Source organism: Drosophila guanche, unplaced genomic scaffold, assembly GCF_900245975.1.
Source record: "Drosophila guanche unplaced genomic scaffold, DGUA_6, whole genome shotgun sequence".
Taxonomy (NCBI): domain Eukaryota; kingdom Metazoa; phylum Arthropoda; class Insecta; order Diptera; family Drosophilidae; genus Drosophila; species Drosophila guanche.
Genome location: NW_022995744.1, coordinates 7,338,744 through 7,354,737, shown reverse-complemented (window position 1 = coordinate 7,354,737; position 15,994 = coordinate 7,338,744). Strand labels below are relative to the sequence as shown.

Sequence of the window (15,994 nt, the reverse complement as noted above, 5' to 3'; positions counted from 1 at the left end):
AGCTGATGGTACAGGCACTTGTTGACGAATCACCATTTCTGCAATTTCAACAATTTGTTTTCAATTTTAACGCTTGAAATAAGAGAAAATCATGCTGGACAAAGTCAAGAACGTGATAATAGTGCTCTCTGGAAAGGGTGGCGTGGGCAAGTCAACTGTTAGCACACAACTGGCGCTGGCAATGCGCCACGCGGGACACAAGGCAAGTGCCGGGCCAACTATTTCACCACAAAACATGTCATGGAAGCGTAATTGTTATATTTTCTTTATAGGTGGGCCTGCTGGACATCGATCTGTGCGGACCCAGTGTTCCCTTTTTGCTAGGCCTCGAGGGCAGCGATATCTATCAGTGCGACGAAGGCTGGGTGCCCATTTACACGGATGAGAGCAAAACCCTGGCCGTAATGTCAATTGGATTTCTGTTGAAGAGTCGCACGGATCCCGTTATTTGGCGTGGTCCTAAGAAAACCATGATGATACGCCAGTTCCTCACTGACGTCAAGTGGGATGAGCTGGACTATTTGATCATTGACACACCGCCCGGCACCTCCGACGAGCACATCACCGTCATGGAGTGCATGCGGGAAGTTCCCTGCAATGGCGCCATTATTGTGACAACGCCACAGGGCGTGGCCCTGGACGATGTACGCAAAGAGATTACCTTCTGCAAGAAGACGGGCATACGGCTGTTGGGCATCGTCGAGAACATGAGTGGGTGAGTTTTGGGCAAGCGGCACCTTTTGCTACCATTTCTTTACCCTCTCGTTTGCTTTGCACAGCTTTGTGTGCCCCAATTGCACCAACTGCACCAATATCTTCTCGTCTAACGGCGGCGTTGAGCTGGCAAATCATGCCCAGATTCCACACCTCGGCACCCTGCCGATAGATCCACGCGTGGGCGTGCTGGCAGGCTCGACAGCCTCTGTGCTGGACGAGCTGCCCGATTCAACAACGGCCCAAGTGCTGAGGGGACTAGTTCAGCATTTGGATGCCGTAACAGCAGCCGGTGGTCCATAGATTAAATAGTGCTTAGATTGTTGGTAAGTTTTTCATTTACTTTGGTTTTTATTTTTTTCATTATTTTCTTTTTCGCGTTTTAATGACTAAATTTGTGTAAGAATAAAATGAAATGATATAAGGGAATGCCAGTCAATGTCGTTTGAGGGTATCCGAGTCAGGATTGCGAAACTGTTCGATTAGCAAACCGAGTCGCACTGCGCCTTTTGGATGGATCAATCCCTATGTGCCCAGTGGGGTATGGCTTTGCATATCCGAGTCTCAATTTTTGTATGTATTTGTGTATATTTTATATGTATATATATATAATTTATGAGTGAGAGTAATTGTGTTCAAAAGACGTACATATACGTATGTAGGTGCCTTTTTTTTTGTTTAATACTTAATCCAATCTTCGATTTCCGTTTTTTTCGTTTTCTTGCAGTTTTTTTCTATTTTGTCTTTGAGCTATCTAAGAGTTATTGCAAGATAACGTCAACTGTCTTAATGGAACCTTAAACTAAATTCTAAATTGTTGAATTTGAGCTTAGATCGTACATATGCAGGTTTGCTTATAAATATATATGAAAGTTAATAACCTTTGCAGACTTTTCCAACAACACTCTGATAGTAATACAAATGACGGAGCATTTTTCTCCAACAAATACTGGAACCGTTGGTGTTGGCATACCTCCGCTCAATTCATTTCGGTTCTGTCAGTCTATCCGACTGGTTTCACCATCGCTTCTTTCGACGGAAAATGCTTTTCTTTTCGTTTATTAGTATCACTTCTGTAGCCATGCAGACTTCTTCCACTATTTTGGTTTAATTTGTTCTAGATGGGTTGGACATCCAGATGTTAAGATCAAAAATCAGTCTGCAGGGAGGATGATAAAGGAACCACAATGCTAATGCTTCAATTCGTCACTTCTTTTATCGTCTCACCGCCAATGGGAGGCAGCAGTGGCTGCCCCGTGTTCACGATAGTCTGTGGATTGTTCTGCGAGACCACATGGTAGGCCGGGTTTACCTCCTTGCCGTTTCTTTGCTTCTTGACACAGTAAATGGTGGCAAAAATTAACAAAACAAACACAAAAATGACAACAGAAACAGGCCAAACGTAACGTCCAATACCATCCTTTCTCAAGGACACAACATCGTCGCCGTTATAAACTGTGCGAGGTGGCCTATTTTCCGAGCTGGTCGACAGGGGTAATTCTGCTGGTGTGTCCGAGGTGCTGGGATTATCGCTAGCCTTTGGCAGCGCATCTTCAGTGGATGTGATCTCCTCTGTGCTAATCTCAGCGGTCATCTGCCCAGCGGTGGTCTCTTTATTGAACTCAATTGAATATTGAATTGAATATTCGTGGCGATATTTCTCTGTAGAGGAGGCATCTGATGAGCTTTCAAAGATGTCTGTGGGTCCGTCCCCGTCGGGCGTGGTAGAGCTTTCAATGAGATCGATGCTGGGCTTTGTGGAAGTGGAATCCAAAGTTGAATACCCATCAAAGTTGGGTGGAACTTCGGGGCCCTCGCTGGCTGTGGAGCTGTCGTTCTCCGTGGAGCTGGATGGGCTATAGGTCGTAGTGCTGGATGGGCTATAGGTCGTAGTGCTGGAGGGACTATTGATCGTTGTGCTGGAGCCTAATTGAACAACACTTGGCTCGTTTTCGGTTGAGGAAACTGAACTAGTGGCTGTTGTGGTGCTGCTGGAATCATTAGCTTCGTCTGTCATTGGGGTAGAGGGATCAATCATGTCCATTGTAGGATCTTCGATCGTCTCAGTGGTGCTGACATTCAGCCACAGGTGTGGGCCGCTGGTGGTGCCCCCTATGGAGGGTACGACCACTTCCTCTTCCTCTTCGGAGGGACAGACTGGACAGCAGACGCCCTCTTTTTGAATGGGATTCTCGCAGTCCGGCTCCAGGCATTGTATGGACTTGCAGGATCGCTCACTCTGCTGATCGCATTCGCATCTGGTGCAGCCGTCATTCTCCATCCAGATATCACCCTTCATCTTGAGCTCATCATTGTAGGTCAAGCAGTTCAACAACTGCTCCGACTCCGACTCAATCAGCGGGCAAATGGACTGGCAGATGGAGCAAGTCGTGCACTCAATGCACGCATTCGGATAGTATCGAATGGGTGCGATCGCGCGATCACAGACTGGCATTTCGCCGACACATTTGTAGTGGGAACAACAGCTGCCTGGTTCCCCGGTGCCATGCATCACCTCAACGAGCACCTGATCCGGCTCACATTCCGGTCTATTCTCCGGACAGCTCTGGCACTTGCTCGTCTGCGGTATAATATCATTGTCCAGAATGGGTTTGGCTGCAAAACGAAGAGAGAAAGGTGTGAATATACCGTGTGCACGTATTGTTGGTTTAGTCTATTAATATCTGGCTCGTATCTGGCTCGTTTCTAGTTATTTTGACAATGCTGAAATGTTTTGCTAACAACAAACGACGATGGCTGGCAGGTGGAAATGCTGCCAAAGTAAATTTCATTTTGTTTGTGGGGAGGAAGGAAATCAATGCAGCAACACGTAGTTGGTGGCTTTCATTGTATGTACATTTTAGGGGACTGTTAATGGGTGTCTAGCGGAGTTTGGAACTTTTAAAGTCTGTTTAAATCTGAAGATACATAAACGGAATTTACTACAGAAAATTTGGGGTTTTTCAATCGCTCGCTCTTCATTTAATTTCCCGTTCACTTCGACTATAAACTTAGAGAAAAATGGCGTACAAAAATGCACCTCATGGCCATCGATCGCATAATTATAATAAACAGATTTTAATATTAACTTGTTCAAATTGTGCCCTTGTTGTTGGGATATACATTTCCTCACCACAGACCACAGAATTCCGCAACTGATTCGAATGCCCTTCTAGTTCAATATTAGCATCTTGAATTCCAGACTCTGGCACACACAACAAACATTCTTTGATGGTCACTGAATTATTCAATAAATCTGGAGGTAAATTTATAAAAATTGCAATTTGATTAGGCGAGGGTTTCTCTCTCGCCAAAGAAAGCCAGAAAACACAGACAATCAAATCAAAACAAAACAAAACAAAACAAAGTGATACGAAAAAGGAAAAGAAAAACGAAATGAATTTTATTTTTGAGGGAATACAAAGTACGCAAGTGACAATCTCGTTTATCATTTATTTATTGTTATTGATTTTTGACATTTTATCATTGAATTAGTAAGGGGAGAGAGGAGTGGAGAGAAGATAAAAAAGCGATAAAAGTTTTTAGGGCAAAACGGAAAAACAATTGCAAAGCAAAACAAAAGAAAAACTGAAATAATTCTTTTCTGGATCGATTGGGTCAATTTGGTTTCGGGATAGCTTCAATTTGTACATATTACAAAAATTCCATTCAAAAAAGTTACAGCCACAGCCTCCCCCTACCTTGCTGCCCCTCGTGCGATCAATGAATAATAAACACGAAGGTTACACATAGAGAGAGTACTACGAATATTTTTGATATTGACGTCACTGTCAAAGACTTTGTAGGTGAAGCGCAGCCGCAGCGCATTTAATTGAACGTAATTTAAAATAGATATAAGTTGTTGTGGTTGTCGCTGTTTTGTTTCGATTCTTTGGCTATCAGGTTAAAGCGATCTATATGACAGGCACCAGACGCTGCGCCGAACTGCGCTCGGTTGGGGGCAATTATTTTCGATGTGTGCGTGCCACACGCTTTTTTTTGCATAGAAGGGCACACACCACAAATGTCGGGGGAGCATGATCAAAGCGCTAGTTCTATTTGGAATTACCATAAGCAGACATGTGAAAAATAATAATGATAAAATAATGCAAGCAAATGCAAAAGACACCTGAACGAAAATTAAAATTAAAAATATTCGCAACACTCGTCCACGACAACAAAATTTGCATATACTAAAATGAATAGAAAATTGTAATTTTTCTATGAAGGGTGGGGTTTTCTATGTCCCAATACAAATTTCAAAAGATCACTGAATATCATGGAATCCAAGGATATGCTTCTGCTTGATTTATTTCCCTTGGTATAAACTTTTAGCTGCAGAAAAATTACGAATAAACACGATTATCTATCGAAAACAATTTCATTCTGAATCTAGTCTTTTGGGGAGGGTCGAATAATTTTCCCAAAATTATATTTAAACGCTTCGCTAGACAATAAACTTGATGTGGCGCATGATTATTGATATTGGGGGTTTATTGACCCAAGCGTATGGTGTGGTATAGTAATTCTTTTTATCGCCTTTTGGGTCAGTCAGCAAAAAGTAAAGAATACAAAAAAATATACGTATATGTATATGAGGAGAGGAGCAGGAGGAGGAGAGTTCCATGGCTCGAACGGTTCCAAAGGTTACTACAGTGTAGATACAAATTGAATGCAAATTACCTAAGCATATATCCGCCTCATAAATGGGTCGGCACTCATTAGCAGTGAGATCTCAGATGATTATGATGATTATAGGGGATCAGAGACACAGACACAGAGAGAGAGAGAGAGAGAGAGAGTCAGAGAGCAACCAGTAGAAGTGCGACCAGTCACTTACGTCACCTCACAGTCACAGATACAGCCAGATAAAACAGATCTTGAAGCAACACAGTCGCTCAGGCGATCCATATTTCTTTTTGATTGATCTACAGTCGAAGGTTGGCATGCATGCAAAAATGCAATTCAGGGAGCGAGGAGAAGCCCCACCACACATAAACCAGATACTCTCTGAGTGACGCGCCATGGCGGCGTATCTCAAAAACGCAAAAATAAATTCCACTACAATTAGCAGTCGGTTAATATTTTTTTTGACACGCTGCCTGTCAGCGCCGGCACCGTTGACATGCAAAGTTACTTAAACATAGCGCTTGGAAAAATCACAAAACACACACAAAGCAAACATTACACGACAATACTCGAATATACCAGTAAAAAAGAAAACAAAAAAGCAAAAACAAGTGGAGGAGGTCGTCGTTTATGTCAATTTCATATCTTAAAGGTCGTCAGACCTTTTTGTCGGAGAGAGAGAGAGAGCGGGACTGGGGCGTACCTGTCTGAAAATAGCCATTACATCCCCAGACGTTAGAGGTTTTTGTTTTGTTTTTTGTTTCTTGCAGTTGATGGAGTAATTAGAGACAAATGTCCAACTGTTGACTCTGTTGAAATTTCGTGTGTTTCCCATTTGGTAATCACGCTGAACCATTGTGGAATTGTCGCATTTTGTTTGTGGCGAATTATCATATTTGTGTACAATTTTATCACATTTGATGGGGCAGCAGATAGATACTCAGCATGCTATGGGCATTAGGAGAGTCATAAAACTGTGACCATGAAGGGAATTACTTGTTAAACTGTGATTTAACAACAGTAATGCGGCAGCAATTAGTGATCCCTGAATGACTGACTGGGAATTAATGTTTGAAATGTCAGGGATTTCCATCTTCTTTCTCTTGCTGTCCAAAATTTGCTGCGACTTCATTTTATTTGCAAGTTTTTAAATGCCAAAAACGTGTTTTCTAAACTGCAATTTACTTTCATAGAGCATATTCCGAGCAATGACTTAACTCTACATGCAAATAATTACAGGTGACGCCACTGCCACTGCCACTGAAATTGCCACTGAAATTGCCACTGATCAATGAACTATGACAGTGATTTAGAGTGATTTAAGTTTCAATGACATGCCCATAAAAATGTGACCCAAAAGCCGAAGCAGTAATCAGTTTTTATAGTTTTCACAAAATGTATTCTAAAATACTATCGTATAACTAACTGAACTAAACACAAAAGGCTATCAATCTTCATGTGTCGCCGTAAGTAAGCGTGATTTATGCGATTTAAAATATACATGTACAGATATGTATTTATGTATGTACTGTCGCGCACTCCAAAAGGCGCTTCGATCTCTTCCCGCATAGTCGGGCAATTAAGTGGGCAGACATAGAACCCATGATACCTCCATGATTCCAACCATAATACAATGATGATTGTCGACCACTTCACGCTAAGCATTAACATTAACCTTAGGTGGGCAACATTAACGCTCTTTTCCTTTGGTTAATATTATTTCTGGCTTTTCCGTATGCCCACTGTTATGGCGTAGAATTTATGAGTGCTCTGCTAATTCGCTGGAATTGCGTAAACAAAACATTTTGCGTATGCCCGAGGAGAGCTTTCTTTTTGTTTCATTTTTTCGCTTAAGCCCGCGGCGACAGGCAGGGTAAACCTTATCTTAATTATATATCAATTATAGTAGTGGGTAGCCGTCACACACTATTCGTATATACTTAGGGTAACAAAATAGAACAGCACATCATTAATTATAAGTGCAAATTCGCAGTCTAACAGATGTGTGCAAAAAAAAAAAAAAAAAGGCAGGCCTTGGAAATCAACTAATGATTGGGGGGCATTCACAACTGTTGCCAACAACTTAATTTGGTTGCCCTTTCTGGGGGTCATTGCTGTGGCTTTATGCTGAAAAAATGTTACCAAAAAGGGTAGCTCAAATAGTTCTTTGAATATCCCAATAAACACCAATATAACCTAGTCCCAAAAAGTGTGAAATTAATATGTGTACGTGCCTTGACTTTAATTGGGTTAGAGCGAGTGTGGTGGGTGCTTCGGGGGTGTACGAGTACGTACGGTACTGCTGATTATTTTGTATTATTTTATACAAATTGCACAATTACAATTAAATTATACGCTAAAGCGTAAAATGTCTGATTAATGGCAAAATGGCATGCCCCTCCCGCGCATCGCAACAGCGGAACAGATGTGCGCGCTGATATTCAATTTATTTTATTTTGTATACAAAATAATAATTATAATGGCAATAATTATGGTTTAATAATTACTGTTTTGGGGGCCCCACAAATGTGTGTCCCCACAAACATTCAGTATCATGACTGACGCCTTTCTGCTGGGATTATTTGTGTTCTCGGCGGTGGTTGCCGTTCTCTTCGAGCCCCTACTGGCCACAGTATGTAACAGATGTCCCCACTTTATAGATTCGCATATATACCTACTACTCGTGCTGTTTGTATGTTCATATGTATATATATCACGCCTGCTCTTTCGCCTACTTATAGCGAGACTTTGAGATACGTTGGCGCGCCATCAACTGCACGGCCATTGACCTGGGCACAACGGCCGCCTTTCACTGCTTGATCGTGGAGCTGCCCAAGCGGCAGGGTAACTTCTTGAACACTCGACTCCTGCTCAATCGACCCGTGTCCAAGATGTGGGTGGATCTGAGCGTGGGACAGATAAGTGGCAGCTCCAAGGATCGCACTGTCCTAAACCTGCTCAGGGTGCGCGTGGATGGCTGTCGTCTGTTTGATTTTCGCAGCAAGAATCGCATTCTGAATGCTGTTCTCGGCAAGCTGCTGCAATCGGGCAACTATCCCAAATCCTGTCCAATTTTGGCGGTAAGTTTGAGAGCTTTCATTTCATCCCTGAACTTGCACTGCATTTCTGTTGGGGTTTAGTGCAAAAAACACTGAAAACAGTTCCCAAAAAATAAGAAACTTCCGACCTAGGCATAGACCATGACCAAACAATTTTTATATACACAAATCCTCCAAAAAGACCAAGAATTTTCCCGAAATATGCTGGAAAATAAACAAGCCAACACGCCTATACTCGGTACCAACTAAATTATTGTTCAAAAATTCACACACGGCCATCATTAAAAAGCAGATATAAATAAGATCGTTTATAGAACACACATCAAAATGCGTATTCGTCGAAAATAGAGCAATTGCAAACTGGAATGAAGTGAGGGGAGGAGAGGAGAGGAGAGGAATGAAACCCAAATCGATTTCTAAATATAATTTTCAATTTTTTTTCTGTCGAAGTTGCGCAATGTGTTAACGCTAACGAGTTTTTCCGATACCAATTTCAAATTCCACAGAATGTCAACTATACGTCCACACATTTTGCCCTCAATCCGGATCACTTTCCAGCCTACATGCCGGACATGAAGTTCAACACGAAACTGGTACTCAATTTGAGCAAGAATATCACACTGATTAGGGCCAGTGTGGATGCCGAGGTAATGAGGCGATCCTAGAAATTCAATAAAGAGCAAATCCAAAGCAAAAGCCATGACTAACTTAGGGGTTTTGTGTATGTAGCTGAAGTGACTAATAGCTTTGGTATGAGTATTATCCAAAGGCGTGTCGAAAAAGCGAATATAAGTAATAAATCTATGGGACTTTTATCAGTCTTCAGGCTTCAGATATTACAATGCCCTTGAAATTTCACCTCAATAACTTTCAAATGTTGCACGTGTGTGTGTTTGTGTGTCAGTGTGTAATCCAGTGATTCATGGCAGCGGTATGTGGACTTTGGCGAGATGGGCGAGAGGGAGAGAGAGAGAGAGAGAGAGAGAGAGAGTGCATCTGCTCGTCTGTGTTGGGCTCTTTCAACTCTTTCTTTTTCGCATTTCGTATTTATTGTAAGCAGTCAGTCTCGGACTTGTTGTTGTTTTGATAATGCGAGTGCACAAAAATAATAGATTAAGCGCTAAGGCATGGCGAACCGAACCCCGCAATCAAATTAAGAAATGACGTGAGCCTGTGACGCTGCTGCTGCTGCTGCTGCTGCTTCTGCTGCCCACAAGAAAAGAGATTTAGCCGAGAAAGAAACATAAAAGAACATAAAAGATCCCTCGGAGCACATGCCATTCCGTAGCTTTCTTTCGTCGTCGTCGCTTTCGGCTTGTCATGGTCTGCGATTTTGAGATACTTTCTTGAGTTTGCTTCAGATAAATTCTGCGTAACGTAGTACAAAGTTCAATGCGAAAAACTCGATTCATTGATTTATGGGGGCGAGTTTCTTATCGAACGAATTCGTCATTAGTATTTGGGAAAGGTGCAAAACAAATACATAAGGGGTTCTTCTATTGCTTTTGGCCATGTTTATGGGGAAGTATCCCTACTTTTTGTTTGTTTTTTGGGTCAATGCCATTAGCATAAAGGCCACAACAAAGGTCACCATGGAGAGGGTGCAAAGGTGGTGACATAAGACCAGGACGCCAGAAAGGGGTCCGGTTGGGTATACTTCGAAATAGCTCACTTAGTGGGTTAGTCACAAGCGACCAACAGCAACACATGCCTTTTGCACATGCCTTTTGCCTCGAGAATGCAGGCCGAAATAGTTCTCGATTTCATTTCGGTAATGGAAAACTGTTTTTTGGGGTCATTAAAAGGCAGGAAGGGAGCAGGGTAGACCCTATTGGAGAGTAGTTTCAGGGAGCACTCACAGAGAGAGAGAGAGAGAGAGAGAGTGGATATTTTATACTCGTTTAGCTCTGCTTCAGCCCCCATTGTGTTGGTCGCCATACCGAAGTTCACTTTTATCGTAGGTATTCATCTGGATGGAATTTATTTGGCAAACACTGGCACAACCACTGAATGTACTAGAGAGAGAGAGAGAGCGAGTTGGTTTATACTTTATACGTAATAGAAAATGTTTGTGTTGTATGCACGACAAACTATCTGCGGCTGTATCTGTAGCCGTGTGGCTGTATCCGTATCTGTATCTGCCGTTGTGTCACCCGTTCGCACCACTTTTGATAAGAATTCCACAAGATTAAGATGGAATTCCGAAATAAAAGTGTTGTGCGCTTCGTTTTGTGTTTGCACTTCTGTTCCTTCCTCTAGCATACAAAAATCAAGACTCCACTCCAGCACTACAAGGTTAAGTTCATTCGATTCTGTTGGTAGATTAAAACACATGTTCTCCTGCAGATACAAATCACTGATGGAGTTCGGCGGGGTGGGGGGAAATGTGTGAAGGTTTTCGAAGTGATATATGAGGGGGATCTGGGAGCGAAACTGCTTGGGCACTGCTTGGGCACTGCTGCTGGTTGTTGGATTTTAATTGCTTTTACTCGTGAGCGATACAGATTTTCCTATGGCAAACGTATAAGGTTTTTAGCCTTGCCCTTGTTGGATTCCTCCTGCATCTTGCTTGTTTACGCTCTTTAAACTTTCTTAACCTTTTTTCTAACCTTAAGAGACATTCTTTTGTATTCTAATCTTTTATTGTAAATGCCAATTCACTGGCTGCATGCCCTAATGTTCTATCTATGCACAAAAGTTGTTTAAACTTTCCCTTTCTTGACCCATTTAATCTTGCCGCTTCCACGCACAGGTTATCCAAACATTTAGCCTTCCCCTTGGGCCCTTCGCTGTGTCGATCAAGGCCATTCCGGTTCATAGGAAAACAAACGGAAACCCAAACAAAAGCGCAACAAATAGAAAAACATAAACAAAAAGAAACGAACAAAAAGAAAGAAGAAAACAAAATATATGCACATAAATAATACAACCAAAAATACAACCCAAAATACACATACAAAGTCTTACGCGCCTTTTTGAATTATCAATGAAATTTCGAAAACAAAACAAAAACAAAATCAAAAACCAAAACAGAAAGAACCAAAACAGCAAAGCAAAAGAATACCCCCGACTATCAGATACCCCCGCTATTCGGATTAATTTATGATCCAACGCTCTAAAATGGAATGGAGCTTCTCTCTCCACAATTAGCACAAAAAAACAATTGGGTAACGATCAGCACTCGGTTGATCTACTAAGAAAACCAATATCTTACACTCTTTCTAAGAATAGATTCATATTATCGATGGCAGGGATACACCACAGCTGATATTCATTGTTGGATTTGGTTGTATATACCCGGGATGTATATATAAACGGGTGCATGACGCAACATGATGTGATGGCGAGCGAAGAGAATGGTATGCTGAGAAGAGCGGGGAAGCCAGATAAAATGGCGAAAAGCCAAATGGAAATAGTTTTAGACGCGTCATAAGATCCCACCTCACTCAATGGATAGTCTATTTATAGCCACATGATGCTGCTGCTGTGACGTACTAGATCGGCCCACTGGATCCAATGTGGTGGCGCCACCACTGAGTTTGATGCATCCAAGAAGATGCTTAGCAGCATGTGGGGTCTGTATCCCTTTCTAATGCATTGGATCTACATATTCCAGTGTGGTGGCAAGCTCCCAAAAAGAAGACGTACCACAAGCTTATGGATAAAACTAAGCGACAGCAACTATACAAGAAGGTCTCGTCGTGCTTCAGTGCTTCAGGCGCACACTCCATTGTCGTTTCACTCACACTTACAGCGAGAGCCCTTTCACTCGCACTTATTGACAGCATTGTTAGGTGTTCCTTACGAGGCCGACGAGACCTCCTTGTAAAACCGAAACAGCTTGTAAATCATCACAGTAACATTCACATTGATCAGCCTGAGACTCGCCCAAACGCGCCCGCGTGTAAACAAAATGAAATTTATTGAAAACCACTTGAACTGAACCGCATGAATCACCTTCATTAATGCCCTGAATTATGTCCTGTTTTTATTCATTATCCATTTGTATGGACTATTTTGAGCATTATTCACTCACCTAATAATCCAGATATTCCGCACATGAGGAAGCAACAAATAATAACATTGGTTAACTTGGCCATTTCACACGCGAAGAATTATAAAGTAAATCGAATATTGGAGGATGTGTTTGCAATCACTTTTTGATTGTTTGTTTTTCGATAGTTGCTTTCTTTTAAAAAACACTGAAACTCTGAAAATAAATACAAAGAATAACAAAGAAATTAATTAGTTAGTTCGTTTAGCATTACTTTTAAATTTAAGCCATCATTTTTTGCCATCAATTAACTGATGTGGTGAAATGTTCCAAATATTACCACAAAGAACACAACCAGCAGGGCCCACTGCTCGATGGCAACTGCATGCAAATTTTCACTGCGTTTTAGCATTCATTCTGGCTGAGATTCGTTCTTCTTTTATCTTATCATAAGTGTATGTGTGTGCACTGCACTTTTTGAGATTTGAAGCAAGAAGAAGCCCCCAAGACGCGAAATTAGTCATGCTCCGTATGCCTGGACACAATTGTTTTATTTCACTTCCACTTGCCGCTGCTTCCGAATCTTCTAATATTTTATTTGTTGTGAACGCGTTGAGTGTCGAGCACATTCTGATTCCAAACTACACACGCCTTTTCCACCATTCTTATTGTTGTGCCTACGAGTATGTTCCCCATGAATCTAAGGTATAGAGTCAAGCGGGTATGTCGCGTTGGGCATTGATATATACAAAACTATTCAACAATTAAGTGGCACAAAAATATAATTTGAGTTTGCACATTTATACGACTACTTTCCATGGGATTTCCCGGTAAATCAATTGACTGTTCACTTTCCTCTTACTTAATTTGATATAAATCAAAGTGTTGGGTATCCACATGGTATCCCTGTTGCCGATTTGTTTTTCGTTTCTTTTACGATTTGGCGACCGATAAGTGCCTTAACACATGCCAAAACTGATTACCTGATAATTCTTTTGATACCACAAAACCCGACCAACACGCGGACTAAGTAAAGTAAACCAGACATGTACGAGTATTTCTTCTTTTTTGTGGGCAGTCGGACAAAAATGTGCAAACTTTTACGTAAATGTCTCGTCAGAGTGCAATCATCGGGCCAATTTTTTCCCTTATTTGGCAGAAAAGAGTGCACCACACAGCCAGACACACACACACACACACACACTGGGAGAGGGGGAGTGGGCATTGGCAGGTATTCAGTTGGCAGTAATATGACCTATGTATGTATATTTTTTCCTAAGTAGTACTCCTCGATGGTTACATCACCCTTTCCGGGTGACACGCTTGCGCTTTTTGTTGGCTCCTGCTGCAGTGTAGGCGCATGTGCCGCCCAGCAGGCGGTTACCGTCTAAGATCCAAGACCATATAAGGAAATAACTTTGGTGTATGCAGAGTTATGCGCACCATTAACCATGAGAAATATCACACTTTTTGTTTGTACGACCGCGCCATGTAAAAAGAAATTGCGCAGATTGGTTAGAAAACAAGAAAAATTCCCACAGAATCGCGAAATTAGGTCGCCCGGCCTACGCAGATTATATACCTACGCACATACAATACATATGGACAGAGACAGACAATCAGTGTACAGATTTACTCGGCTTTATATACCCGTACCTTTTTAATTATTATTTGCAAAGAGTCCAGCTGATCCAAAAATAAAACGTCATTGTATTAATGTATTTTTTCTTCAATTGCCTTCTTTTTGTTTGTCCATGTTTTTTTTGCGTGGTGTTTGTTTTTTTTGGCGTTGTTTTTTATGGCTTTGGCCTGCTCTGCTCTGTATTTTGTTTTGTTTCGTCTTGCCGTCTAATGATGTATTTCGTTTATTAAACGAACGCAACGAGGTTTTTTGGGGAGCTCGCGCAGAAACACAACCGGCTCTAACGAATTTTGAAAACTTTATGCGAAAAAGAGCGAGCGCTCATCACGTTTTTGTGAATCGCTTGGCTGGCGCTCTTTATCTTCTCTATTTCCCAACGCTCTTTTTTGCTCTCTCTGCAAAGATCTCTCTCTCTCTCTCTTTACCATGTGATCTTGTTTTTGTTTTGATAAACAAATGTTGGTAAGTGCGCAATTTCTTGCTGGGCTTGTATTTTCGGTCACGATCTACCACCATCTATTACCTGAATCTGCAAATTTCTGCTACGTATCGTACCGTTGTCGTTGCTCCTCTGGTTTTTGCGTATACTTAATACAATAAAAATACAATTTTAAACTGGACGTTGAACAGCTGATTTGTCTGGTCATTTTCTTCCGATGTGGCAGCTCCTTTCCCGTGAGCGGTAGTATTTAATGACGGCGAGCTTTTGTCAGAATGTCATTTTGAATAGTCGATTTCATGTGCCGGTGGTATTTTTGTTATCGCTAATGTTTTTTTAACAGGCTGGCAACATTTAATTTTATGTATGATGTCGTGTAAAGTAGTATGTACAAATCATGTAGTTCACGTAAGCACGTACAGATGGCGCTTTTTGGGGATTTACTATAAATTTCGAATTTTGATTTTTAACAATTTTTGAAAATCAGTTAAAATCTATTTCATGGCAGTATTTATTCTTCAAAAACCATGAAAAATCGTTAACGGAATTTCTTATTCTTTTATTAATTTTATATCCTATTTAACCGATGCATTGAATGTTTATGTTTTTGGAAAAAAATATGGATTATTGATTTTTAAAAGGGCTTCCCTTAAAAATAGCAATGTGGGATAACTAAGCATTGAGATGGAAAAAGCTATAACGAAGATACCCCCACCGTATAATATCTTGCATTTAATGCTCATTGAATTTAATTGATATTTCATCCTACATCTCGCTGCGCCGCTGACATGTTGACATTTTCTTGGCCTGCCTGCGCGCCACTTGGGGGTTTCTCTGCTGCTGGTTGTGGGACTACACTGGCAGCGGCTACTGGGGGGCTACTGTGGCTTCTACTGTCACTGGTTGTACGAGTGGAGTACTCTTCCCCTCCAACCACCAACTGGCATTGGTAATTAGCACGCGCGCTGCTAATTAACACTTTCTGGAGAGGCCTCTCGCATGTGTGTGTCTGTCTTTGTGTGTGTGTGTCTGTCTTTGTGTGTGTGTGGTGTGTGGTTGTGGTGTGGTTGTGCCCCTTGCAATTCCCCGATGGCTGCAAATTGCACGCGTGGCAACCACCGCTGGACCGCTGAGCGGCATTGCTCCTGGGTTTGTGAGCCTCAAAGCGAAAATGCCGCCGCACATGTAAACCCAAAAATGGTCAAGTTGTGCCTTTTTTTTTGTGTTTTTTTGGCTGCTGCCTAGTTGTCCGATTTTGGTGTCCTGGTGGTGCAGCTCCTCCACCCGCCTGCTCCGCTCCGCCACTCCTGCTGCAGCTCCTGCGCTACAAAGCGTGAAATTTTAATTGTGCCTTTCGGGGCGTTGTCGTTGCTGGTCGATCGCTGCTGGCCTGGGCTGCCTCGACCCGAAATAAAGATCTCTGTGGCGGCGCACACAGCTCATCCACAATCCACAGTCAGGTCTCCCTGCTCCCTACCGCTTGATGGTGCTGTCGCTGCCCCCAAAAGTTGTTCATG

General features: G+C 42.0%; 3 protein-coding genes and 1 non-coding gene across 4 annotated transcripts; 3 read left to right on the top strand and 1 right to left on the bottom strand.

Annotated features, from left to right (window-relative positions):
• The first annotated feature begins 4 nt into the window (after positions 1 to 4).
• Positions 5 to 1,528, top strand: LOC117580012 (cytosolic Fe-S cluster assembly factor NUBP2 homolog). The gene is made up of 4 exons (XM_034266217.1): positions 5 to 202; positions 273 to 715; positions 780 to 1,040; positions 1,442 to 1,528. The coding sequence occupies exons 1-3, from the start codon at positions 92 to 94 to the stop codon at positions 1,015 to 1,017; spliced, it is 792 nt and encodes a 263-aa protein (XP_034122108.1). The 5' UTR covers positions 5 to 91; the 3' UTR covers positions 1,018 to 1,040; positions 1,442 to 1,528.
• On the top strand, positions 1,185 to 1,328 carry LOC117580594. Its single transcript, XR_004573583.1, has one exon. It is a non-coding gene; the product is annotated as a U11 spliceosomal RNA (small nuclear RNA).
• A 220-nt stretch (positions 1,529 to 1,748) lies between the features above and the next one.
• On the bottom strand, positions 1,749 to 14,071 carry LOC117580006 (mucin-5AC). Its single transcript, XM_034266211.1, has 3 exons — positions 14,053 to 14,071; positions 12,439 to 12,612; positions 1,749 to 3,330 (listed from the first exon to the last, which is right to left on the bottom strand). The coding sequence occupies exons 2-3, from the start codon at positions 12,500 to 12,502 to the stop codon at positions 1,913 to 1,915; spliced, it is 1,482 nt and encodes a 493-aa protein (XP_034122102.1). The 5' UTR covers positions 12,503 to 12,612; positions 14,053 to 14,071; the 3' UTR covers positions 1,749 to 1,912.
• LOC117580014 lies at positions 7,869 to 9,366 on the top strand. The gene is made up of 3 exons (XM_034266221.1): positions 7,869 to 7,975; positions 8,085 to 8,423; positions 8,909 to 9,366. Exons 1-3 carry the CDS (start codon positions 7,898 to 7,900, stop codon positions 9,065 to 9,067), a joined length of 576 nt encoding a protein of 191 aa, XP_034122112.1. The 5' UTR covers positions 7,869 to 7,897; the 3' UTR covers positions 9,068 to 9,366.
• Positions 14,072 to 15,994: the final 1,923 nt, after the last annotated feature.

Bases quoted from the DNA above. Each gene is read 5' to 3' on its own strand.
- LOC117580012 (XM_034266217.1), top strand. From the start codon at position 92: ATGCTGGACAAAGTCAAGAACGTGATAATAGTGCTCTCTGGAAAGGGT. The intron at 203-272 runs GCAAGTGCCGGG...TTTTCTTTATAG, and splicing joins TGCGCCACGCGGGACACAAG to GTGGGCCTGCTGGACATCGA. The intron at 716-779 runs GTGAGTTTTGGG...TGCTTTGCACAG, and splicing joins ATCGTCGAGAACATGAGTGG to CTTTGTGTGCCCCAATTGCA.
- LOC117580014 (XM_034266221.1), top strand. From the start codon at position 7,898: ATGACTGACGCCTTTCTGCTGGGATTATTTGTGTTCTCGGCGGTGGTT. The intron at 7,976-8,084 runs GTATGTAACAGA...GCCTACTTATAG, and splicing joins TCGAGCCCCTACTGGCCACA to CGAGACTTTGAGATACGTTG. The intron at 8,424-8,908 runs GTAAGTTTGAGA...CAAATTCCACAG, and splicing joins AATCCTGTCCAATTTTGGCG to AATGTCAACTATACGTCCAC.
- LOC117580006 (XM_034266211.1), bottom strand. From the start codon at position 12,502: ATGGCCAAGTTAACCAATGTTATTATTTGTTGCTTCCTCATGTGCGGA. The intron at 3,331-12,438 runs GTGAGTGAATAA...TTCGTTTTGCAG, and splicing joins CGGAATATCTGGATTATTAG to CCAAACCCATTCTGGACAAT.